The sequence below is a fragment of the Ixodes scapularis genome, unplaced genomic scaffold, assembly GCF_016920785.2.
Source record: "Ixodes scapularis isolate PalLabHiFi unplaced genomic scaffold, ASM1692078v2 PGA_scaffold6__148_contigs__length_123643588, whole genome shotgun sequence".
NCBI classification, from domain to species: domain Eukaryota; kingdom Metazoa; phylum Arthropoda; class Arachnida; order Ixodida; family Ixodidae; genus Ixodes; species Ixodes scapularis.
The window spans coordinates 87,005,007-87,031,675 of record NW_024609881.1 but is presented as its reverse complement, the minus strand read 5'-3'; the positions used below and the strand labels follow the sequence as shown (position 1 = coordinate 87,031,675).

At 45.4% G+C, this 26,669-nt stretch overlaps 1 protein-coding gene across 1 annotated transcript in view; it reads right to left on the bottom strand.

The window, feature by feature from the left end:
- LOC115317899 overlaps window positions 1-17,947 on the bottom strand; it is a 29,352-nt gene extending 11,405 nt beyond the window's left edge. The window contains exon 1 of the mRNA XM_029977651.2: window positions 17,831-17,947. Coding sequence (XP_029833511.2) covers window positions 17,831-17,947 — 117 coding nt within the window. The remainder of the gene's footprint in view (window positions 1-17,830) is intronic.
- Between the last annotated feature and the right edge of the window lie 8,722 nt (window positions 17,948-26,669).

Sequence of the window (26,669 nt, the reverse complement as noted above, 5' to 3'; positions counted from 1 at the left end):
TTTCTAAAGTGCAGTCAAAGTCAGCAAAACAAACTGACATATTAAGGAACATAATTTCCACATCAAAGGTCACTCAATGGCTGGAAAGTAGTTATAAAAGGGAAAGTCAGAGTGAAAGAAGCTGACTATACACAAAATAAGAGTAAAAAAAGTGCTTGCCTCTTTCTACAAAGTCACCTCTAGGCAAAAGCAGTGCCCTCCTGCAAAAAGCATATTAAAGAGTAAAGCTATACAGGGCGTTTCTTTAATTCTTTACGGAATTGAAAAAAAAAAAAAAAAAAAAAAAGCTGATAGCTACGTGGATTCGCCTTCAGTGTATGTTTGTGGGGCTTGGAGGGCATTCTATGAGGTGATAAATGTCACAGTATGTTGGCTAACAAAATTCTGTTAATTAACTTTTTCATAAACGGTTTAATGAGCCATGTTGCAATTGCAGTTTTAAAGGGAGCCATTAGTAAAGGCTAACCCAATTTATACAGTTTGCAAAAAAACATTAAGATATTTATTGTTGAAATTTTGCCTTTCTTCGCTTGATTAAAAACCGCGTGCTGAAAACCGCGCCTGGTTAGGATTCGTAGAATAGTGAAGGATTTGTTTCTGGTTCATCGTCACTATCTCTACAGCGTGCCTTTCATAGACGCGCCGGCGTCACTCTTCTGAGATTGTGACAGATGGACAGAAGTGGCTATGTCACTCTCCTACCAAGCATAATCAGGTGCGCGTTTTGAATCAAGCGAAGAACGGCAAAATTTTAACTACGAGTATCACAAAGCTCATTGTCTTTTCGCAAATTACCCCCATTGGGATGGGCTTTGATTGCTTCCTTTAAAACTGCAATTGCAACATGGCCAATTAAGCCATCAAATAAAAAGTTAATTATCAGTTTTTGTTAATTAGTGAACATACTTTGACATTTATCTCCTCACCTAATGTACGCCGAGCCCCAGAAACATACAGTGAAGCGGCATTCACGTAGCTATCAGCTCTTATTTTTAAAAGATTTTGTAAAAAAATAAGAAAAAACATTCTGTATGCTCAAATCTTAAAAGCTTGCAAAAAAAAAAAAAAAAAATGGGTTGTGGATATTTAGACAGCGTGATGTTGATCAGCCATTCAAATGATGCGCATACGTCTACGCTATAGATGAGATATTTAGCCAGTGCAGTACAACTGGTAGTCTGGGTCATTCAAGGAAATATCATCGTCTCCTTCGGAAGTAAATTCGGAGCCTCGTTGACTTTGGACTTCAAACTTTCTGTTGCCTCGGCTTCTGCCGCCACCGGAAGAGCGCAAACATCTTCATCTGTGCTAGAGTCCACAGGATCTATCAGGGAAACGTCATCGTCTTCGTTTGAAGTAACTTCGGAGCCTTGTTGACTTCTGACCTCAATCAAGCTTTCGGTTGCCTCACCTTCTGTCGTCACCGGAGGAGCGCAAACGTCTTCATCGGTGCTGGAGTCCACGGGATCTTCTTTGCAGTACCTTTCTAGTTCCCTCTGGGCGTTTTGCGCGATTCTTCTTTTCTGGCGATCGGACAACTCCGACAGCGAACGCTTAACGCGCTCCATTCTCCACGATAACAAGTAACAAAATACCACGTACCTTGTTTTGTGTTATTTGCAGGGAGAACGGCGATTGAACGATAGGGCGATGGTGACGATGGTGCGGATAGCGCTTTCAAAAGCCTCGGCCTTGCGCGGGAACACTAACGGCTGCGCAAACGAAAGAAAAGTGCTACTTCTGGCTATGGCTAGAGACGAAAGTGTAGAAGTGTAGTAAGTTGGGCGAGTTGGTATGATGAGACGAAAGGCCTAGAGCCCGATAGAGTCCAGAAAGGCCCCGCTTTCGATCATTTTATTAATGAACAAAATAAATAATTTTATTGTATATAGTACCAAATAACACGTATAATTTTTTTAATTATAAAATTGTTTTTAATCACTTTAGCACTTTAGTCGATAATAAAGTTTGGTTGTGTTGGTGAACATTGGTCGACGTCGCTAGGTGACGCAAGCTACCGCTCGTTACTACTCGTTACAAAGGGTATTTATCTATCCATCCAGGCAGCATACTCAAAATGGCAGTCGTGTTTTCCCGTTCTTCCTAAGCGTTTTTCCAAGCGTTTTTCCGATGACACCGATTGAGAGCAGACGAAGTGATCCGCGTACAAGCTTTTCATCATCAGAAGTTTAAAAACTCAGGTTTACGAGTGCTACATCTGTGCATACTCTTTGATAGGCGCTTCAGATGTGTGAGTTCATATCGCGGGTGACGAAACTGTAGAACGGAAGCTCTGCGAGCGCTCTACACGGCCCACGTACTTCCCATTTTGGACTGGAGTATTGCTCGGCGACCTGGTCCCCGCCCCAGCAGCACCTCTGGGAACGGCTCGAAAGTGTGCAGCGCCGAGCGACACGGATCATCTGTGTCACAGCGGACGGCTCGTACGATGCACGCCTGGGGGGCTATGTTGCACTTTTTGCACTCCCAGGAGACTTGGAAGAGGGAGGTGCTATGTTGCGCTTTTTGCACTCCCAGGAGACTTGGAAGAGGGAAGTGACGTCAACGACACAGCAAATGCAGATTGGATGTTGACAGAAGAAAACGAAATCAACACCCAATCTGCGCTTGCTGTGTCGTTGACGTCACTTCCCTCTCCCTAGTCTCCTGGGAGAGCAAAAAGCGCAACATAGCCCCCCTGGTGTGGGTGCCCTTGGTCGGCGACCCCCCACGAGAGGCGACGGGCCTCACGGATGCGAGCACTGTGCCGGATGCTCGATGGACCGCTTTCCGGGATCTCGTTGTACTCCGCAGTGCGGACAGGCAAAATAACTGGGCAGCCTGAGCCTCTCCGTGGGAGGACCACCCGCCACTGCTAGCTCTTCTCTCGCCAACTGGCTTTGAGCTCGTGACGACCAGTGACTTGCACCATTATTTTTCTTGTTGCTGTGTGTGCTTGTTTTGTTTTACCCTACTGAGTCCCCTTTCTCCTGTCTCCTGCACTGTAGGGGGCGGCCTGCTAGTAGGCGCATATGCATAAGGGTTATCACCTTCTTGTCTAGCCTTGCACGTCGTCGCATACACGTCAAATCCGTGTGCTAATAAATTACAATCGCAGTTACAATTGCAGAAACAAAAACAATGGTGACAAATATTCCTGCACAACTATACACTGCATTGACCCTTAAATAAGGTGCAGCGAAGGCTACAGCCACTAGACCGCAGCTTTGCAGCGTGAGACGGCCCTTTGGACATGAGTGAGCGAAAGGGCACGTGGTGCATGCATCCTGCTTCGTGGGCGCTTGCTCACTGGGGCCATTCGAAAGCTTTTGAGCTTGCTCGTGCTGCATGCAGGTGTAGCTCTACCAAAACTGAAGTGGCAATTGGGGAGACTGTGCATTCCGTTTACTATTTCTGATTACTTGGAGGCCATGCTCCGTCCATTTTAATTAAATATTCATTAGTTAATTCAGAAATTACTTCAGTAAAACCAAACTGCTACATCCATTCAATGGAGCCCTTTACACACAAAAGTACAATAGTTCCCAGACCATAGTCTGCAGACTATACATGCCTAAAAGTTTATATTTCACTCTGCAGACTATCTGCAGGTGCAGAGGATACAATACATTTTGTGTCTTTCGTTCTAGATATTTTACAATACAATATTTACAATATGTTTTGCTTTGCTGAAGTGAGAAACAGGTCATACTGTCAGTGTGTCGTCCAGGCCTTTGATGTCTTGGGGTTGACAGGCTGTTAGCTTAAGTGCCTCCAGGCAATCTTTGTTTGTCAAGCTTAATCCTCATGAGCTCTGTGATTCACCACGACAAGCGGGCTCAAAAGGACCTCTCCCCATAATGTGGACCGTCTAAGGAAACAGATATTCAGTTTGAATTTGCCCCTGTGGACTATACACCGAGTGGGGACTGTATAAGAAAAACACTTTTTTCGAGCCAAAATTAACCCTTGTGGGCTTCACGCCGGGTGCGGACGAAGAAATATTGTAGCGGTTTATTTCCTTAGGGCATTGAGACATTACAGAGTGGAGTGGACAGAAATATCTAATTGCAAACAAACACATTAAAAACTAAATCAAAATATTGTTAACAAGACCCCGAATTCATTATCACACTGCATCTTTAAATTCGGTGCAATCAGCTATGCCAGCGATAAGTAGGGGGGATGATTCTTGCCTAGTGATGACATAGGCGGGAATGACTGACAATAGGTGGAGGTGTGACAAAGGGGGATGTCATTGTGGTGGTGGATCTTATGAAGTAAATACAGGCAAGATATGTTTCTGCAGACAGAAAGGCGTGTTGTCCTCTCAAGTTGCGGGATGTTTTTGTAACATTTTATAAGTTATCACAGATACATCTCCTTAATGTTACCTTTGAAACATAGGCTCTTTGTTTCTGGATTATATTGCCCTAACATTTCTGCAGCAACATGTCAGTAACATGCGTAAAAGTAGTGTAACGTTGCATCTCACTTGTGTAACATTGTGTTGAGGTTTCGAAATAATGTTTTTGCAATATGGCTTTAGTAATATTGTTGTTACATTGTTACACGTTGCATAACGTTGCACAACATTAGCCACGTTGCAGTAACGTTCCTGCAACATCTCGTGCTACTAGGGTTTCTCACAGATAGAAAGCACTGCTAAGATTATGCCTCTTACTTATTTAAAAAAACAATGTGGGTGAACACATAGTATGTTTGTTCACTGTACAATCTATGCAGTAAACATAAGTAAACTAGAACACAAATTTAGTTCAGATCCACCACCGGAGTGGTGGATCTGAAATAGCTTGTAGCTTATCTGAAGCAGCTTTCTCATCAAAGCAAGCTGCTTCATAAGCCAGAGGAAAGCCAAAGTAGGAAACCTTGGAGTAGAAATATTGCGGTTAGAAAAAAATGTGGTTTCATAACTTGAACGATGCAGACGGAACTTTGCAACAGAAACTTTTGTTTCCGTTGGGCTGTTCTGCTGGTTATTTTTAAACAGCCTTCTGACAAGACTCAGGTGTGTCCCTCTGTCCCTGTTTGTTTGGTTACAAGCTCTTGAAACGGCCTTAATAAAGTCAAATCTTCTATGCATCCCATGTGCACGTCTGTTTTACTCTCCAGTGTTATTCTCAACAACACATCGTTCATTCATTCATTCCATACTTTATGTTGTGGGAGACAAATATGCTCTGTGATGTATTCTATGGCATGCTGTGCCTTTTGCGGTTGTGATCGGGTGAGTTCTACGCTCACAGACAAAGTTACGAGGTAATGTTGTCAAAGCACTTGAAGAGCAGCTTTAGCAGAACGTTGCGGGGACGAGCAAAGCAAATCGTTCTCTGAGGCCCGATACCGCACCGGGCGCGCGCTTGAAAACATGCTTGGAAGTTGCAGCACGAGCTACACCTCTCCGTGCTAGCAAGAGCAACCATGCAATGCCGATGTCGTGAACGTAAAACAATGTTCTATCGAATTCCATGTAATGTCGTGACGTGCAAGTACTCCTTGCGTTCGTTCTTTTTTTTTGCGCCATTGCTTGTGCGGACGAGGTATTATCCGAAGCTACGTGCTCATACCTACACTCTTAGAAAAAAGGGTATGGATAGTCCTCCCCTAGGGGAGGAACGGTCTTGTAACCTATGTTCCTTTAGAAAGGGAGAAACGTTCGTCCCTGAAGCAGGGGAGCAACGTTCCTCTGTCGCTTGCATCTCAATATGGCGGCCCCGAATCGAGCAAATCGAGCCCAATAAGGCTTAACCAGGACGCTACGTCTCTTGTACGGGACGAGAGCAGCAGCAAATAAAAGCGTCACACGAGCTTTCCGCAAACTGTGTTTATTTCCGAAGCCAGATTCCCCCCACAGGTACAGAAACTTGCGTTTCGAAAGCAGTTACTCAGTCTTCTCGTCGACAGCACTGCGATGTTAAACGGAGACAACCGATACCCAGTTACTTCGCGCACTTTGAGTCTTACCTTTGGTGTTCCTCGAGTCACAATTCCTTCGTGAACCGCACATCACAGAGAAGGGCAAACTCAATCCGCGAAACCAAAAGCCGCTCTCGAAAGAACAAACTCGAAGCCGCTGTTTATCGCGTAGCGTGAAAGGTTAAATCGCTAGCCACCAGATGGCGGGGTCAAGCAGAGTAATTGCAAGCAGCTAGGCTAGGTGGCGCTAGGTACCGCCCAATTCATGTTCTACAAAAAATAATTTATTCTTTTCAGGCCACTACTGCGATTCAGAGCCGCTCTCCTGCGTTTGGGGATCCTCTACTATACACACACATTACACTTATTACAAGCATTAGGTGAACATACATTGAGCACATACACGGCACACACACAAGTATTAATACAACGGAACACCACACTAACCCGATCACTACACCCGTGCTCTGCGTTTCCGTCTTTTATACTGGTCGTTTTGAACGTACGGAACTTTTCGGTGACCCCCTAAGCAATAAAAAATATCCCCAGCATGTTGATTTTTTCCCATCAATGTCATACCTCTGAAAGTATTTTAAATGGCTCAAGGGATGAATCTCTTATTAAAAGTAAACGCTCGATCAAGCCGTAATTATTTGAAAGCCTATAAATCGAGCCGCCCTAATGCGGTTCGAAGCCATGAGTTTGTTTCCCCACACGGCACGTCGTAGCCTGTATTTCTATTGGTTTTTCTATTTGTGCTGTTCGCGCAAAGCTGCAATTGCCGTCTTGAATTAATCTCTGTAGAGCGGATATTCACTCAGCTGGAAGTGATGCTTCACACGCTGAGAAATCGCTTTTCGATCAACTTGAATGCAGTCAAAGCCGCGACTTGCGGCAGGTGTTCAGTGTACGGAGCTACGCCGTGGCGAGCCCAAAAACGTCTAGCGCTCATCCCAGCGCGCCACTTGGAAGGCAGTTTCTCCAGGAACCGTAGTATATTTAAACAGCAAAATAAAGGACAGCTTTTTTTTTTTCGATTTTACCTTCTATTGTTTTTTAATGCCGGAATTCCATACTGTAAATATACGTACATTCCGTCACGATTTCGTACTGTTCAGTCCTTGCCCCTGAGCGCAATCGCTCTCGGGGACGAGACAATTCCGACAGTCATATTGGCCATTGTACGATAGCGATAGGAGCTTCTACTGTTCAGACCAGCGTTCCAACATGACTATCCGCACGTTGATCGATTGCACGTAATCCCTCAAGTGGTATTAAACTTTTTAATGTAAAGCGGAATGTCAACCTGCGACACCCCGCCCCCTCATCACGGCCCGACCAACGGCATCAATGCCCGACAGTTTACGATCTCATATTGTTGTTAAACCACTGATACGCGAACACACGGTCACATCGGCGATAATTCCAGTCTTCTGTTCACAACCCACAACACTGCCATCACGATGTTGCAGCTATGTTGCTGACACGCACAAATACAGAACCACGTTGAACGCCGGTTGCACTCGGCATCGGAAAACAGAACCGAACTCAGCGCGGAAGGCACCCAGGCAGCCGGCAGCAAAACCTTGGACGCAGTTCCTGCGGTTTCCATGACGTTGAAAACGTCGACACAGTTCCGCGTGGTTTCGCTACTGTAGTGACTGTAGCGACTGTAGTTCCATCGGTTCGCCGCGCGCGCGAGTCCCGCAATCAAGGAGTTTAGCCCGCAATCCGGAGACGGCCATCCCCCAGTGTACGTGGCACTGCTGGCACTGCTCCGCAACTTCGCTGTTTCCAGCGGCTTCGTTTGCTCGTTTGATAAAATTAGTGATAAAAGCGTCAATGCAACCGAAATGTTCTGCACGTTTAGACTAGAAAACGGAATTACAGGCGGCCTTTATTGCCGCTGAAGCTCAATGAACTCAACAGCTATTTATTAAACAACGTGCGCGACCTGCTCGAAAAACGAAACCGAAAGAAGATGAGTCGGGAGGGCGAAAGCTTTCTCCCGTCTGCCTGGAGAAGGAGAAAAACGTTTCGTTCCTCCCCTTTTCTCGCGTCCGGTTGGGGGCGCGTCAGTAGAAGGGAGGAAGACGCGCCGTTGCTACTTTTTTCCTCCATTTTTTCTTAGAGTGTACTAGGAAACTTCACACAACTTGTGATCGGGCACCACAACGCAACGTTGTCAGAAATCAACTCTGAATACTGGTCAGGAGTCGCTCGGAGCTACGGGATCCATCGCACGATTACTCGTGCAGTTCAAACGCATTTCGAAACGATGTCGCGTGGACAGGGACTGTCCTCTATAGATTATTCTTATTTGTGCTAACTTTACACTCCGAAGCGGTGAACACGCGCTCGAAGCTTCGAAAACCGTTGAGGCAGTAGCGGACAGGCCAAATGGGATCGTCACTCACTCCGCGCGGATCTGCACGACCCGATTTCTTCAAATAATGGTGTTTTTAACGTGAAAAAAAAAGACTCACCTTGTCGTGTTTTTCATCTTTTGGACCTCTTTGGGTTCATTGAGGGACGCAGCAATGAGTTGGCATGTCAAACGCTATCACCACTTATCACCACTGCCGACCGCAGCGGAATGGTTCAGGTTCAACCGTCCCCCTCGATGCTTGACGACGCAGTAATGGCGGATTTTGTCAAGTTCGCACAACCGACACTAGGGGCGCTGACTTTCGCAAAGGGTCTAGTGGTGTCTAGGTAACACGACGTGAATTTTTCCGCTAAATTTAGCAGGTAACTGAATTGGTGTCTTGGTCACGTGACGTCAATTTTTTGTTAAGTTGAGCAGAATAACTATGTTGATATTTTTACCAAAAGACGTACATTTTCCCGCTAAATATAGTGGGGAACCAGAGTTGACGTTTAATTGACGTGCAGTCAACTTTTCTAAGCTGTATTGGTCCCACGACGTCAGGTGACGTAACGTGAAGTCATTTTCCATACAAAATTGAGCTGAAAATACACTGACCAACGGCCGGACAGAAGGACGGACACAATTTGAGGATAGGAGGTAGCGTTAAAAGGCATTTCATGTTTTAAAACAAGGAGACAAATAAGCTGCTGAAGATCAAACAGTCACACTACGCAAAACTGGAGTGTATTGCATGTTGCGGTGTCAAGAAAAGTGGGCTAACATGTCTTAGCTCCCTGCGTGGAGCGAAAGATTCCGCTGAGAACATTCTGGGTTCAATACCTACCGCCCCCGACGGTTATGGTCTGGATGAGTTTCGTACCTGCACGCGTTCGTGTAATCACTACTGCGTGATGCACGTTAAAAAAACCATGTCAGCGGTTGTACTGCACTGGCTAAATTTCTCATACACAGCTGAGAATCCGGTCACCTGTTGAGGCGTACCAACATGAAGGTTGTATAAACATACAAAGCAAAACAATTTTTTTTCGAACGAGCTCGCTCCAGCCATGCCTGCGGTGGGCTCTAAACTTTTTCAAAGATTATATATACATAGACGGGGTTTCGTTTTAGGTTTCACACATGGCTCTCTCGTGGCTCAAGGTGCTTCAAAATTCTGCCAGACGTCTCGTTCGATGGACTTTCACCCTGCGTTACATAAACACTATAGCGTGCAAGCATAATTGACTAACCACGTGGCATATGCGTTGTCACGTACCCTGCTTGTCGGGCAAGAAATGCAGATGGATCACAACTTGGCGGCACTGGTCCATACAAGGCATATTACACCGAATCACGATGGACAACCCTGGTGAGCAGGGAGAAGCTTAGGACGGCAAAGAAATCCGACGGACTCTCTTCAGAAGGTGACACAACGTCTGAGGGAGGAAAGCACAGCCGACACTGGGAGGACCCGAGACTTGGCCTCATATTCGCTGAGCGGCGACGGCATCCTGCCACGGTGGATGCTCCAGGCGGTCGACGAGTCCTGCGGCTCGCCATTCCGGGCTGTAATACTTCGCAAACTGCATAGTTTATTTCTGAGATATATACATGGTTCCGCCCTAGCAGACCACAACCATGGAAGCAAAACTTACGAAAAGTTATCCAAAACTGCACGGTAACCAGTCATCAGGCAGGATTTATCGACGTACGCACGTAGCTGTAGGGTGTATCAGAAGTAGAAACCATTAGGTGGCGAACTACCAGGTTTAATGCAGTCGGTGGATAACAAGTAACCCTTGGAGTTTGTTGACAGTGACGTTGTCTGTCGGTTTGATTGTTGTCCGCGAGGCAATCAGTATTTGTTTTTCGTGACCGACCAGTTCACAGAGTGAGTCGAACAGTTTCCTTTGCGCAAGCCGGACTCCAGAAAAATCTGGGACTGTCTACTTGAGACGTTCGTGCTTAAACTTTTCCGCGACGCTCATTAAGAACAAGGCTTCCTATTTTGTAAGCAAGGTGGGCACTGACGTGTGTAAGACTCTAGGGATAGGTCACAAACGGACTTCTTCGTAGCATCCTCAGGCGAATTTCACGGAATCAATGCACTGAACAGAAAGGCCGAAACAAAGATCTCCGGGACGCTTCACACAGAACTTGAAAAAGGCTTGAGAGAGCCTCAACATCTCTAGACTGAAGCAGGCCAATCAGTACAAAAAGAGGAGAAATCTGCAATTAAGATAGGGGATGTGGTGTTGAGGCAAACTCATCCGCTGAGTGATGCTGCTAGAGGCTTCGCGGCCTTTCTAGCAGAAATGGGAGGGCCCCTACCGCGTTGGCAAGAAGCTTTCCAATTTGTATTACAAACTGGTGCATAGCGATTGCGATGAGGTATGCGAGGCCCTTATCCTCGCCGACCTTGGAGCTTTCTATGAAGCAGAAGAGGTAGATATATCGCAGGTTCCAAATGGCAACTAAACTAAGAGGTGATTTATCAAAATAAATGGGTTCAATGCACAGAATATCAAATTAAGTACCCAGCTTGCCCAAGAAAATCCTATAAAACTCGTTTTTTTACTCAAAACTTTGTTACGGACTGCTGGTATCGGAAACAACACACTGAGACCAATTATAATAAATTCTTAACACTTCAAAAACGGTGCTACACATTTTTGAAAGCTATTAGGGTATACCATTTGTGATTTTCACAGTGGTCCAGTATTAAAATAAAATACACGACACACTTAGAGCAAATCAGATTTATTTCTTCAAACGTATGCAAAGTATTCCCAAACAAAAATTTTATCAAAGAAATCAAAGCCCAACGCCTCCCTATGAATTTAGAGATGCCGAAAAGAACGCCCAAAGTCAAGACAACTTATGGAAATTAAAATTTAGATCATCAGGTCCCTGCACTGCTAAACATTTGGGTAACCACGCTGGCTTTTCAATATCATTTCCTAAATACAAAAACAAAATAAACTACGCGCTTATGGAAAACAAAATATGACTCGGATAAAAAAGAAAAAGAAGCAAACTTTGGTATAATTTACACAAAACAAATTAATAGTTCCTTCGTTCCAGTATCGGGATATTTATATTTTATTACTTTGTAATTTATTTTTCCCATATATTTGTTTTTTGTGCCAACGTCCTGTGTATTGATATTTTTAGTGATATTACAAGAAAAACATAATACAGAAATCAATCCGGTTGGAACTGGGCTGCATGCTATTTTTCGGGTAGATAGTCAGTCAAGCACTTCACACGACAATGCCACGCGCTCACTGCACGCCATGGCACGAGCACCTGCAGCACATATAACGTTTCCCCCAGAATAATTGAAGAAACCAAGGAAAAAACAGCACTGCACACAATGCAGAAACGCTATGCTTCGTATCTGTCTGGAAGACGACAACGGTATTTTGGGGTAGCGCTGGTGGGCAGAGGGATCGTCGGTTGCCGTTGGGACGGTGGTTGCAAACTCACTGACCCCAGGCTCGTCACCGCAGTTTTTTGTCTCCCTCAGGTCCGGTAAGAATCCCTCCGTTGTGCCTTGCCTTGCGTTATTATGGTGATGAAGCATCTGGTCCTATTGACGGCGCCAGATATATGTATCCCAAGCCGTTGTGGCTCGAACGTAGAACGACCCTGGGCCAGATTGCCTCACAATTGTGCCGGGAACCCACCTCTCGGGGCCTCTATAGTCCCTCACGAAAACATTGTTGTTCACACTGACAATACTTGTTTGTGTCTCTTGCTGCGAGGTCTGGAAGAACTGTTGATTATGTACTCTTCCCCCAACAGAAGGCTTGGTGGCATCGAGTCTTGTGCGAAGTCTTATACCTAAAGACAAACTCGCAGGTGTTTTTTTGTTTTGTTTTCCGTCGTGCGAGGAATCTTGCCGTACATCAGCAGACGCCTCTGCACCCTGGACTCCAGCGAGTTTTGCTGTCGTCCTTCCCGAAAAGCAGGCTTCGATGATTGAAGAAACCTCGCCGCAAGGTCATTAGTACTCGGATGATCGGCCGCGCTCAAGGTGTGACGTCCTTCTAGAGTCTTGATAAAAGTCTTGAATTTTGTTCAGACAAACTAGCGGCTGTTCTCTGTAACAATGGTCTCAGGCACGTCAGAGCGGCAAAACAAGTCCTGAAGACTTTGGATTGTATGTTGTGATGTTATCTTGTTGATCGCATCAAACTCGAGTCACTTTGAGTGTGCATCTGCGGCGACCAAAAACATATTCTCCTTGATTCGAGCAGCCAAATCCAAGTGCAGCGTTTTCCAGGGCGATGTCGGCCATGCCCAAGAGTGGAGGGGTGCGGGGGCTGGCTCGTTTCGCTGTCGATAGGATCCTAGACATGCTTTCACTTGTTCTTCTCGGTAATTGTCAATTGACGGCCACCAGATATGAAGCCGGCTAGCTCACTGCTTCTGACGATGCCTGGATAAGCCTGATGTATCTCCTCAAGCAGGAGGGTACGCAGTTTTTCTGGTTCGACTACCTTCATGCCATACATGAGACACTTTTGATTCACAGTGAGCTCCAGACGTCTGTCAAAGAAAGGTTTAAAATTCCTTATCAGTGATGAACGAAGGCCAGCCTATGCTTGTCAAGTCGAGTACCTTGCTCAGCAAAGGGTCGTGAATTACTTGTGGCACGAGCAATGTCACGATTGGTGACGGGTAGTGTATCTAGACGCAGTGAATATAAAGTTGCGTTTCCTTCTGTAGATTCATCTTCCACAATGTCAAGTTTCAATCTTGACAGAAAGGCTGCTTCAGCGTTGTAACTTGAATTCTTGAACTGGAGCGAGTAGCTGTACGTAGAAAAGGTCACAACAAAGCGCTGCGTCTGTGCAGGTGCCATTGCCGGAATGCTTGTTTTCGGGAGGAAAATGGTTTGCAAAAGTTTTGGTCTGTTATTAAAGTAAAGAAACGCCCCTAAATAAAGCACGTGCAACTTTTTAATGCCAAAGACGAGGGCCAGTGCTTTTGTCTCAATCTCGCTGTAGCTCTTTTAGCCTCCGATAAAGTACGCGACAAGTAAGGTGCGGGTTGAACATTTTCTTTCGGCGAAATTCGCGAAAGAACGGCGCCTATGCCATAGTGATTTGCATTAGTAACTTTGAGTTGTTTGCCATAACCACATTTTGAAGATCTCTACTGAAGCCTATCTTTGGGAATTATTGTCCACTAGCTAAGGCCGCCACCAGCGCATCCATACGTTGCAGGGGGTACCTGTCCACCTCAAGGCAGGGATTGAGTGTAGCCTTGAAATCTCCGCAGGGGCGGATACCGCCATCCGTCTTTACTACAGACACAGGGGGTGTTGTACACTCGCTGGTAGCCACAGGCGCGATGACTTCAAACTTTTTCATTTTTTTTATTTTATATTTCGACTGCTGTTCGCAGTACAAATGGATTTCTTGTAGCCTTCGCAAACGTCGGCTGTGAACATTCACGAAGAAAAAGTGCGGCTTGTTACCCAGAAATTATGCCCAGCTCGTTTTTAAACGGGTCACTGTGGCTCTCCAACAAGGCGTCCAACTTCTGTTTGCAAATCTCCGACGCGTCGAGTCTGTTCACAGAGACCAAGTTCTTCCAGTTTAGCCGAATATCTCGCAGCTATTCTCTGCAGAGCAATGCCGGTCCCTTGGTTTCAAACGAAGAAAAAATAAATAAATGCAAAGTAAAATTAAATTAACTAGCCCATACTTTTTCGTTAGGCAAGTACAGTGGAAGCTCCTTACTTTGTTCCTTGTGTTGCACAAATACCAAGGCCACACCCCTCGGCTTCACGGAGTCTCCTGTATACGTACGAAGTGTCTGCGTTGCTGGCTGCAGCTGCTTTCTTGGTAACAAATTTCAAAATTCAATCCCGGAGACAATGGACAGAGCTGCGCGTGTGTCGAGTTACACAGAGCTTCAGACCGTCAATGTTTATGGGTACGGCGATCAGTTCGATGTCCGTAGCCTTGACCGCTTGCAGAGATAAAGCGTCGTGAATGCACGTCAGCGTTCTCACTTGTCGCTGTACTTTCGGTTCTGTCGGGTTCTTGTTACCCGAACGGTCCGCGCGCTGAAGATGCCCTTTCCGGTTACACTTTAAATATATGTCGCCGACGTGGGGGCTCGCATCACTTGGATGGTTGATCAAGCCACAACGGAAACAACGGGACTGCTCTGGTACTCGCTTGTCAATCGGCGCTTTGTGGTCTCCTAGAGCCTCGTGGGTGTCAGAAACCAATGGACTGCTGGTCACCTTAACTATGCACTGATAGTTGCTATTTCTTTAAAGATCCCTCTCCACCGCCTTCTAGAAAGAAAGCGTTTTGTCTTCTGTGATGTGGACGCGCTGTACATCTTGTCGGCAAAGGCCGCACAGAAAACGGTCGCGGAGCGCTTCGACAACAAAACCTCCAAAATCGCAGCTCTGTGATAGGTCTCGAGTACCGCTACGAATTCGGTGATGGATTCGCAAACACGGGTGCATGCCATCGCTCGGCTTGGCAGTCAGTCAAGCACTTGACGCCACCGTGTTAGGCGCACTAGATCCAATAAGTGAGCTGCGCTTAGAGTATCAACACTCCGTTCCCCGACATTGTTGTGGGCGCCGCCATTTTGGTGCTTGTGTAGACCAGACGCAACTGCCGATCGTCACGATTAAGAAGTGTGACGTCCTTAGCATTAGATTCGGTGTTACGAAGCTAATGTGACTTTGCTTTGCTTTGTCTCGAACTGTTTAAACATTCGTGGAGGACGGAAAAGCGTTTTCTGTGATTTCAGATAAAGCATCAGATAACTGGCAACCATTATTTTAAACCACAACATGGCCAACTGTTGTTACTCTGAAGCGTAGCTTATCTAGTGGCACGAAGGCGCATGATGCACGCCATGACACGAGCACCTGCGAACACACATGACACCATTGTTTTTCTGTGTGCCAGCAATAAGAAAAAAAATATTTTTGTGCCTCATTTATTAGTTTTTACATGTCTGGCGTATTGACATTTTTTTGTGTTCCAAGAATGGATGCAATTTCTCCGTTTTTTAGCCTCAATTGTGAGTTTTATTAACTGCCTCGTCAGTATTGTGCTGGTATAATTAATTCTGCAAGTTGACTTGTTGTGTACTCTGCTGCATCCTTAGAGAAGAAACATAGCTGCGATCAGTTTATTTGTGCATGTCTTAAGATTTTGATTAATGTTTCTCAAGGATGTGTTCATGTAGAATGTGCATGGAAGTGTCAGAGGTTGCCTTTGCTTCTCTGTTTTTTTAATTTTTTATTTTTATTCATTGTGTACATAATATGTGTGCTGCTGTAAACTGCGGGGGCAGAGACCTGTGGCAGGCAGAGCTGCCTTCGCTCTACAAGTCCATATCGGGCTTGACCCGTTGATATTCCAATAATCTTCAAACTTCGAACTTCAATGATCTGGGTCACCTCTCGGAAGATTCCACACCGTCTGGGTCACAATGCAACCTGCGAGGGCAGTAAAGACTGCAAAAAGGGGAGCATGAGCCCCTCATGCACGTATTCATGCCCTCTTCATTTTTTATTTTATTTTTTATTATACGTTTTTTCGTGGGAGGGGGGGGTGAAGGGGGAGAGAAGAAAAAGTAGCCGTGCTCCTGTATTGCAGCTGGGCTGGCGTGGTACTTAGACGTCGTGCTTCTCATTTCTGCCCCAACATTGCGTCTTTTTTTTATTTTGTAGTGGCTTGCGCGTCCAATTTAAATGCAGTAGCAGCTACGCAGACTCATCACGGGGCCCACTCAGGCCACATTGGTCCTTTCCCGAAAATCGGACGTCGGTCTCAATATCAAGTAACGCCCGGTGGACCACTTGCTGGGTCATCTGCGAAGGCTCGATCCTCGGTGACCCGAAAGAAGGCCAGGCCAAAACGTACTGAGACGCCTCTTTTTTTCTTGAAGGGATGAGATGTGTGGCCTAGCTGGTGATCTAAGCGTTCCACTAGGTTGCACGCATGTTAAATCATCTCGTGATTTCTCCCGCGAGGTGGTGAAGTGCGATGAGCCAAGTGAGCGGCACTCCGCCGCTGACGAAAGGTGGGCCCAGGAGTACGCGGAGAGCCTTGCTCGGTCGCAGCGAGGACGTTATCATTCAATAAATGACTGCATGCTGTAGAAACAGTGTGTTGTTTTTCTGCTGCGATGCGGGTAGCAGCAAGGTAAATTCTACGACAGCGTTAGCTCGAATAAGTCATCACCCCATCACCGGTTTTTATCTTTTTAGGATTGAAGGACTGTGAAAAAAATACTCTCGTGGTAGAAATTACCGCGTTGGGGTGCTAGCATATGTGCTAAGTTATGATGAGCGAAACTACCCATTCGAAGTAAAATGACAACACACGCCGAAGTTAAGTAACGCTAACGGCGTAGCGCAGCTTACGCGTTATGCTTTAAATATTATTTTTTTTTAAACTCAGCCTTCATAAAAGGGAAACCCGATATAATCATTTCAGTCGTTGAGAACTGCGCATTAATCTGATATTAATTTAATGCATTCCGCAATTTCTTTGTTTAAGAGCACGTTGTCGCGAATGAGAATTGATGACGCGGTAAATAAGAAAAAAAAAACGTTTAATGTGGCGAACTGGTGCTAAAACAAGAACAAAGGCAATTAAGAAAGGTAAAAGTACAGAGTAGCGGGCGTGGAAAGGTGACGTGAACGCAGAGCCGAGCGCTTGCAAAAAGCTGACTTCGTATCGCGCCCGCGGCTTTTTTTTTTGTTGTTGTTTTTCTTTTTAGCCTTTTCTGGGAGCCTAGAGCATTGTACATCGTTCGTTCTGTAAGTATTTAGTCTGAGCATGAACATGCTAAACGGTTCTCCAAAGTTATAGAATCTTCTACTTGCACAAAGAACGAAAAATAACGCCAAGCGGTGGCGGGATCCGAACCCTGACCATCTGCGTGGGATCAAGGCGCTCTGCTCTACCTACTTGCCGAGCTGCGCACGGGGCAATATAGGTGGCAGAAGTTCGTGCAGAGGGCTCATTTTGGGCATTCACGTTAGCTCTGATTCACCAAGTTTCTATTCTCTAGAGTCTTGAATAATAAACCTGATGCTTTCTTCTCTGAGAAGGTTCGGCACAAGCATATATGCGATCGTATAATAACTGGGTTATATCACAATGCTGTGTGTTAAACTGTATGACTCTTGTAATATGATGACTTCTTCTCTATCTCTTGTTATTTGATCGCGGGGAACACATCGAATCTTTGTTTAAAATACCCTCAATTTCGTTCTAAAATTCACGTATTTGCTATACGTTCATAATGTCTGAAGCGACAATAAAACTAAATTTTGAATCATTGCCGCTTTAAGTACCAATACAAAAACTACAACCTATTAAAAATGCAATTTTGCAAAAAAAAAAAAAAAAAAAAAAGATGTTGAAATACTGACTTAGAAATACGTAAGTACTTAAAAACACAAAGTTGAGTTTTAATTGGTATCAGACAGCGCTAACTAAAATTCAGAGCAATGTTGCTTACCAGTCTAATGGCTTGAGAGACTTGATCTATATAATCAACAGCGTCCTTAAAATCAGCTTCGATCAAGCTGAGTTGTAACAGAAGACATAAGGCGGCGGCTTGCATTGGCCATGCCATCTGGTCAACCTATGGACAAAAGCTGTGTGTAAGCCGAATATATTTTAATCAAGAAAATATAACTGTTTTATATTATAAACAGTAAGATTTTATTTTATATGATTGTTCAAAACATCCTGCCCAAGTCTTCGTCTTCGTTCACCACTCTCAACATCAAGAAACCCACTGATTATACGTAAAAGCACTGAATACTACAATTATGTGATTATTGATTATATTACTATTATGCCAAGAATAGTCATGCAATTAATGTGCAGTTACCAAAATGTTCCAGTAAACATCAAATCCTGCAAAAGAAAACAAAAAAAAACAGACGAACTACAAATTTGTTTCATAGTTTCACAATGTTTAACAAACCACCAAGTTCCCCCCCCCCCCCCCCCCCGCCCCCCAAAAAAATATTTTGAGCGGCACCATTTCTGTGTAAGTACCTCTCGGCATGGGTTTAGTTTAACATGTCCTTATATTTATATATATATATATATATCACTATGCCGACGAGGGGTAAATATTTTCCAAATGCGTAATTGCACCGCCTTTTTGTGTAAATTATTTACCTCTCCGTGCTTTGGTTTTGATCATTAAGAATGTGAACGAATAAAAGCCCTCTCTGCTCAAACGTGGAAAAGAGAATTCTAGCAAAATTAAAACGCCCAGCAAACGTGACCTCTGCTGTGTAGTCAGACAAAAGACGCATTCCGCGTGCCAACGTCTACGCGATCTCGATAAAAAAAAAAGAAATGTTTACAAGTCTCTGTAATGTGAAAATAGAACGCAGCTCTTGAGGACGAGGAGGGGAGCGTACAGCGGGGAGAGAATGCCCCTACTCCTCCGTACGCTCCCCTCCTCCTCTCCTACACCTCTCCTACTCCTCCCCTCCTCCTAATCTCCTCCTCTTCCCCTTCCCTTTTCCCCTCCTCGCCCTCCTCCGCCCTTCCTCCGCCTCCCCTCCTGCCGCTGAATTTGTTCATGGGTGACGTGACACGAATTCGTGGCGTTATTTTTCCCACTAAATTCAGCGGTGAAACAGAATTGCTGTTGAGGGCACGTGACGTTAATTTTCCCCCTAAGTTTAGCGGGAAAACTTAATCCGCTAAAGTTAGCGGAGAAATATTTCCAGCAAATTTACTAGGAAAGTTTTCCGCTAAATTTGGTGGGGAAATTTTCCTGCTAAATTTAGCGAAACATTTCCAGCTAAATTTAAGGGGAAAAGTTTCCCACTAACTTTAGCGGGAACATTTCACGCTAAATATAGCGAAAAAAATTCCCCACTAAATTTAACAGGAACATTTCCCCGCTAACTTTAAAAGAGAAATGTCCCATAATGCAACGCGCGTTGTTACGCCGACGCCGACAGCGACGCCGACACCGCTCAACCCGGAAATGGGCACCTAAGAGCTGCGCTATAAAATGATCTGACTATTAGTAGGATAGGTTTATTTAAAATCACTGTATCCTAGGAAAGTAGCGCCAAGGTCCCCTTATGGTCGCAATTCTGGTTCATGGAAGGAGCAGTTTCACCTTGACCTAACCAGTCTTAGGGCTCATTCACACTGGAAGCGGATCCGCGTTCGCAATGCGGTTGCGAACGCGGTTGTATAAGGATTCAGTACAATTGCACGCGCATTTGATGACATCATATGCGCGTGCATTTGTACTGGATCTTTATACAACCGCGTTCCCAAACGCTTCGCCACCGCGGATCCGCTTCCAGTGTGAATGGGGGGTTAAAGAATCAATCTATATAGGTGCCACTGGCGGCTATAGCAGGGATCGCTTCTGCTGAGTACGTGTTGGTGGCAAACTTCCACAACGCTGGCTGGTAACACGCACAGTGCACACCATTAACACTGTTTTCTTTGGGAACTCACCCTGAGCATCGGCTATGAGCAGTCACCTCAAATATGGCGTCTGATGAATACCACCTATTGGCTGGTGACGGGTAGCTTTATAGTGACGTTTCTTGTATACAGAGATTTTGATAAACTCTCATAAAAAAGGGTACATTCTTACATCCCTTGTCTTACCACTCATTCACATTGGAAACGGATCCGCGTTCGCAAAGCGGTTGCGAACGCGGTTGTATAAAGATTCAGTACAATTGCACGCGCACTTGATGTCATCGCGTGCGCGTGCAATTGCACTGGACCTTTATACAACCGCGTTCGCAACCGCTTTGCGAACGCGGATCCGCTTGCAGTGTGAATGAGCGGTTACGTGCGAATTACGACACCCCAGAACTTCAGTTCGACTTACAGCGCACTGACGTCGACTACAGAAACAAACACACTGAGCTTTTACAGTTGCTGGAGTCGAGGGTGAAAGACGAGCCAGAGGGCACGTGACAGGCGGAGAGGGCTGTGTCTGGTGTTTTTCCTCTCGGCGCCGAGGAACATCGCGGCGCCTGAGGCATCTATATCGGCGGCGGCCGCATCCTCGGCTGTAGCGAAACATGGCTGTCCACGCCACTACACCGCATATGAACTAAGGGAGTGGAGGGGCGACATTCATGCCGTTCGCAACTCGTAAGAAGTGCTTTTTTTTTTCTTTTTGTTCAGAAACTTAACAATCTAAGCAAGTGCGACTTGCTCTAAAGAATATAGACAGGCAGATGCACATATGTACATATGTACTACATCTGCTCATATGTCAAAAAAATGTCGCAGCGCAAGGTTCGTGTAAATATAAAAGTAAAACTAGTTAGGATGTTTTAAGTATCACTTTTTATTATATTGATTCGGTACAAAGATTCCTCCTGATACGATGTACGAAGAGATCCTGACAGAAGACGAAGCAAGCAAAAAAAGCTCTTCACCCAAACATTAATTTTTTTGAAGTACTAGTCGGCATGGACTTCCAAGCTCAGGTTGCACTTCAAACTAGGCCTAAATATTTCCATAGCTGCCTCATTTTATCACCTATTTGCGTATGTTATTTTAATTTAATTTGGGTGCTTGAGTTTCTTTGATGAAGTAAACGCTCGGGCCAAGTTTCCCGAGTATTCCGGAGAAATGTGATCGTTTCTTGTAGCAAAGATAACGCGTATTAATTTTGCAGGAGCATGTCAAAAATGAGCACCAGTACTGAGAAACCCGGCTATTGCAAAAATGCATATCATGATTGAAGCAATACTCACGGCACCTTGACCACCCAGCGAGCGAATCATTCTAGTTCGCCCGTTTATTGTGGTCAAGAGTAAGAGCCCACGCTTTTATCTTCTTACATAAGTGGAAATTGTTGACATTAGAAACAGCGGACACGTGCAACAAAAAGAACAAAATGAACAAAAAGAAACAACAACGTGAAATCAGAAGACCAAGTAACAAAGAGACCTGCGTGTTATTTACGCAGTTCACACTGCACACTAAACATTTCAACACCCATGTTCGTGTTAAAAGGGTGTTTTCCGAGCTCACACCCTTCCTACACCATTTTTACATAATTTTTGAATATTCAAGGGTGTACGGAAAGGCCTACACCCTTCGTACATCCTTTTTACACCCTACGGCTACCGAAATCGTGTTAAGAGGGTGTTGCGGTGGTACACCCATGATTTCCGAGTTGTCGAACTCGGGAACCACCAAATTGCAGACATACGCGCCGACAGCAGAAGTCAGGAAGCAGTCTGCTCAATTTAGAGGATTTCGTGAAGTTCAAGTAACCGCAATGGGCAGCTGACATTCAAGCGAAGCCAACGCTCAAGTTGTTTTCAAACCAGATGAATGCCGGCGTTGTGTACAAGCTCCTTGGTTGTTTACGTGCAAGCCACCACGAAAATAGCATCGGTTACTCACGCACTTCTGCTCAAAATGGTGAGACAACATCGGTTCTATTATGGTACATTCCGTCTCATCCTGAGATGTACTAAAGCGAAGGCTAGACGTGCGAGACGGTTCGGGCTCACAGCTTTACTGTGAGCCTGTACCGTAAAGGTCGGTTCAGACACTTGCGTTTGAGTGCGTTTGTCTGCGTTACGTTTAGAACCGAAAGCGAGTCACCGGCACGTCTGTGCTTCGTATGAAGCGTGGATTCCAATTCAAAGAATCATCTTGGCGCAGCAGGGATGTCATGGTTTCTCGCAGCCGCAACGCGGTCAAACGCAACTGTTTGAACCAGGCTTTACGTGGTTGTCCTGTGCTTGTCCTTCGCGTTTCATTCTTTCGATTTTAAGTATTCATTTTCAACTCGCTCGCTCTTACCAGTACTAGTAGATACTCAAGCTGCACGAGGGTTCGTGCAGTGCGACCCTCTAGCGATGCTATGAGCTCGTGCTCGAGGCTTGGCTTTAATGCATCTTAGTGGGGAAGGCAATCATAGGGGATATATGACACACGATGATGCCAAGTCTGCGGACTCTCGTGCTGTTCTGATTGGAGGAGAAGGGGCGTGTAAAATATTGGCAAATGGAACATGGTTAGCGACAGCGCAAATATATGTTGGAAAAAGTTCAGAACGTTGAAGTGCAGTAGCCTGAAACTTTGGAGTTAAGCAAGTCGAGAATCATTTGAAGACATCTTTAGAGGTTCAGCCTTCTCTCCCCCCACACCAGTATCGACGGCTGCTACGATATTGGTTCAGGTTAAGCCCTCTGTCTTTCAGTCAGCGAACTCGAGCCGTTCCACCTGACCTTGTTATTTCATAACGGATATGTTAGAAAATAGAATGCAGATTTTCTTTACACGGCCAAAACATAAAGTGTTATCAAATAATACTTGCCATATTTATATTTTACATTTACAGACCGGGGTTGCCCCGCCTGTGGAGGGTGAAGATGCGAGCAGCCTCGAAGCCCACCAACAGTAACTGTGTGCTGCACACTAAACATTGTAACACCCATAATCGTGTAAAAAGGGTGTAGGAAGGGTGTAGGTTAGGAAAAACACCCTTTTCACACGCTTTTTACACGATTTCTGAATATCGGTTGGTGTAAAAAGGGTGTGCTGAGGTTTTACACCCTTTACACGCCCTCTTTACGCCCCACTTGCAGCGATGGTGTCTGAAATCGTGTAAAAAGGGTGTATGGGCGAATTTGGCGCCCTTCATCCACACAGTGTGAAAGGGGCGTAATGATGATGCTGTCAAATACACCCACGATTTTATAGCCGTTCATATTTATTGGTTTGGTGAAACTGTTGCTGATGTACGGCGGTACAAACATCGAGTGTAATTAATCGCCACACGGAGTCGCGTATGATTAGGAAGTGCTACAGAATAGTTTTTGCAACTCCTATTGAATTCTTCGTTCGACACGAGCCTAAAATTACGTTTCGCGCGTGCATCAGTTTTATCGGTTCAACCTTGATTATAGAAAAACGCATCTCCGCTCGCAAAAAAAAAAAAGAAAAAAAAAAAGAATGAAGACGTGTAAATATACAGCCTAGGCAGCACACACTATTGCGCTGTTATGGAATTAAATCGGAAAGATTGTGCCGATATTATTTTGGTCTAGCCAATATCTGAAAAATGGGATGGGTCGCGCCGACGCTATCCTGACATACCGTACGTGGCGCCGTTTTTGGTCGACTGTCAAGAGTGTCCTGCGTGAATCGGCTATGCCGGCGAGGTATTTCTCTTTCTTGACTGTCTAAAATCCGACGTTAAAAAACAATACAAGGCAAGATTAAGTGAAATAGAATATGCTTACTTTTAACCTGAGAAAGACTTTTTAAGCTGAAGACTTGAACAAACTGTGGCGCCCTCATTTCGGATATTACAGACTTACCTGACTGGGTTTCGAACTACTTATAGCACCTTCACTGATACTTTATTTTGGAGTGTAGCTCTGAAGAAACAATGTCGCAAGACAATCGAAAGTGCCGGATTAATGACACCCCCAGGGACGCGACTCATATCTCTGCGCAATGACACCGAAATATCTAGCTTTCCGACGCTTTTTTTTTTTTTTTTTTTCTTTGGAACACGTCAAACCGCGTCTTCGGCGGCGTTAAAAATGTTTTTTCGTATTTATCTTGTGATCTCGCGGTCCGTACCAGATCATGCGCGTCTACAGGAGTGGCAGTTTGAGACGCTCAAGGTTGTACTACGCAAAGCAAGCCCTGGCGAGTCCGATTTCGCGACCTTCCCTGGGCAGGGCAGGTGGCAATACAAAGCAGCAGAGGGAGATTAGCGGCTTTGTCCAACCCCCTTTGACCTCGTCTGCTGATAAGCCTCCAAACCTTCTTTTGTGTCTTCGTGTTGCCGTGAGCGAGTGCGAAGGCCACTTCTAGCAAATCAGAGGGGTGGCGCAAAACACGTGATCGCTCTCCGTAGGACAAGGACGCTTGGACGGAAATTTGCACGTGATTCGCTCTGACGCGCTGATGGGCTACTGGGGCCGTAGTCTTTGCCGTATGCCAAGTTATGGTGAGTTGTAGGGGCCACGTAGGCCCGGTTTACAAAACGGGGGGCGCCCGTCAGTGTATTCCTGTTTTTCGTGTGGTTCAGTCGCGGCCGTGATTTTTCGTCGTGAACGGCCGGAATACATCCATGACAACTTTTCGGAAATGGTCGTTTATTTCGTCGGATTCCATGGAAATATTGTGCTGTATTTGGTGGACGCATTTCGACAAAGAGCTTCTCATCGGCGGCCGCGAGACTTCCGTTGAATGTGATCGACCGCCTTGAACCTCGGCATTGTGTTTGCGTTGTTTTGTGCTGCCCGAATCGGATTACGCATCTATCACGACAGAGAGGTGCTCATCGGCGACCGCGAAACTTCCGCTGAATGTGAGCGACCGCTTCATCCTCGACATTGTGTTTGTGGATAGTTCTGTGCTGCCCGAATCGGATTATGCATCTATCACGGATTACATGAGATCGCTGTTTTATTTGTAAGTACTCTTCAAGCATGCTTCTGATAGTATTCCAATGGTGCTATGTTCGACAAATGTTTCATTTCTCCTAAAAAGAAACTGAAGTGACGGAAGCCACGATCGCGTTTGATTGGTTGGAAGGTCAAATGGCGAAAATAAGTAACTTTCGTCATTGAACCTCTAACCAATCAAACGTGATATCGTCACTTCCGCCACTTCCGTTTATTTTTAGGAGTAACGAAACATTTGCCGAACATAGCCTCCCTGCTTCCGTTTCAATAGACCATTTTACGGTTTACAAACATGAACTGCCGCTTGCATCCCAAGCAACTCCTGGTCGTACCGTCTTTGCAAGCCTGTCAGTTTTGTCCACGTCCCCAGTGCAAGAAAGCATAAACGTCACAAGAAAAGTACAGTTGGAGATTCAACTAGGGCCTTCGGTTGTACAATTTGAAGGGGTTATGAAGCAATATCCGGTTGAAATATTCATGACCTTACACGCACGGACCGCCGCTGGTTTAGAAGCGTCTCGGTCGTGGTGGAATTGCGAGGGTAAAAGAGAACTATTTCTTTCAGTCTTGTCTTCGCCAAGTTTGATGACGTGCGCGTGAACGTAGCTTTGCCCTTTGGCACGCTTGTAATTGCACGCACTTGCCCGCATAAGCAGAGACATGGCTGCGACCAGATGACCTGCTTGCAATCGTCTATAGAGAATTTTGTAGAACCTGTTAGAACCTTGATTAAAAAATAAAAAGTGAACCAGGCATTTGCAGTCATTTTCTCGTGCACTCTTTTGGGTTATTACGCATTACTTTATGGGTGTTGGTAATCGTGCCTTTTTTATTTCCCTTTCTGGCGGTGATACACACAATTTAGAGGGCCTACTGCGCAGACATAACGCCCTAATAAAAAGGTGTACAGAGGAATCACACCCTAATTGAAAGGTGTTCGGAATAACGCCGTCCTTTAAGGGTGTTAGGGAAAAACGCCCTATTTTAGGGGCGTTAGGAATAACGCCCTTTGTTTAGGGCGTTTTTCTACACCCAAATGGGTGTTAGTTATAGGACAAGCCATTTACACCCACAAGGGTGTTACGATGTTTAGTGTGTGAGAGCGAAAGCTGGTGCCTGACGAAGGCCAGATTGATCTTCGAATGGATGCGACTGCCTGCAAGCGGCTACATGCGTTGACATTGATGGGCATATAGACTGCACAGAATGCTTATCCCTACCTGATTGATGCTAGGAGGGTATGCATTCCATATTTTTTTACTGATCTCTATGACAATTGCTAAATTGCGCTTTCCCGCTCCGTGATTGCGGCCGCAGGACGGCCATCTTGGGACACGGAAAATTAAACATTTGGAGCGTTGCAGAGGCTGGCCGGCAGCGTGCTGAAGACATGTTTTTTGCTCGTTTTTCGTCATTGGGAGGTTTAAAGGGGATCTGCAATAACTTTTTGACTGGTTTTTAATTTGGACCGAACCTGAGCGCACTGAACCTAGTAATTTAAAGAAACTTTTCTTTTCTCAAATTTCACTTTATTTTAAAAGTTATAGGCAAATTAGACTTACAAAAACAAGCAAAAAATAACCTCCTTCATGACGTCGTAGGTCCTGGCTTGAGTGGCCGTGAAGTAGTGAGCTCATCGAGCGCTCACGGCTGCCGCACTGAGTGTCGACGGCTCGAGAGGGCGCCACTAAAGCACGTGTTGGCTAGGCTGTATGAAGCGGGCGGCCAGGGCAGCTCGCATTGCATTTGCCGCGTGATTAAAGACTAATTCGGCATAACACTTCATTGGCCACAAACGACAGCAAGCACGGGGTAAAGATCAGTTCAGAACAGGAGCCACTTCGTGCTGCCGTACCGCCAAAGGGTCAAATCGCCAGCCAAGCCCGCGCCGAAAGCCTT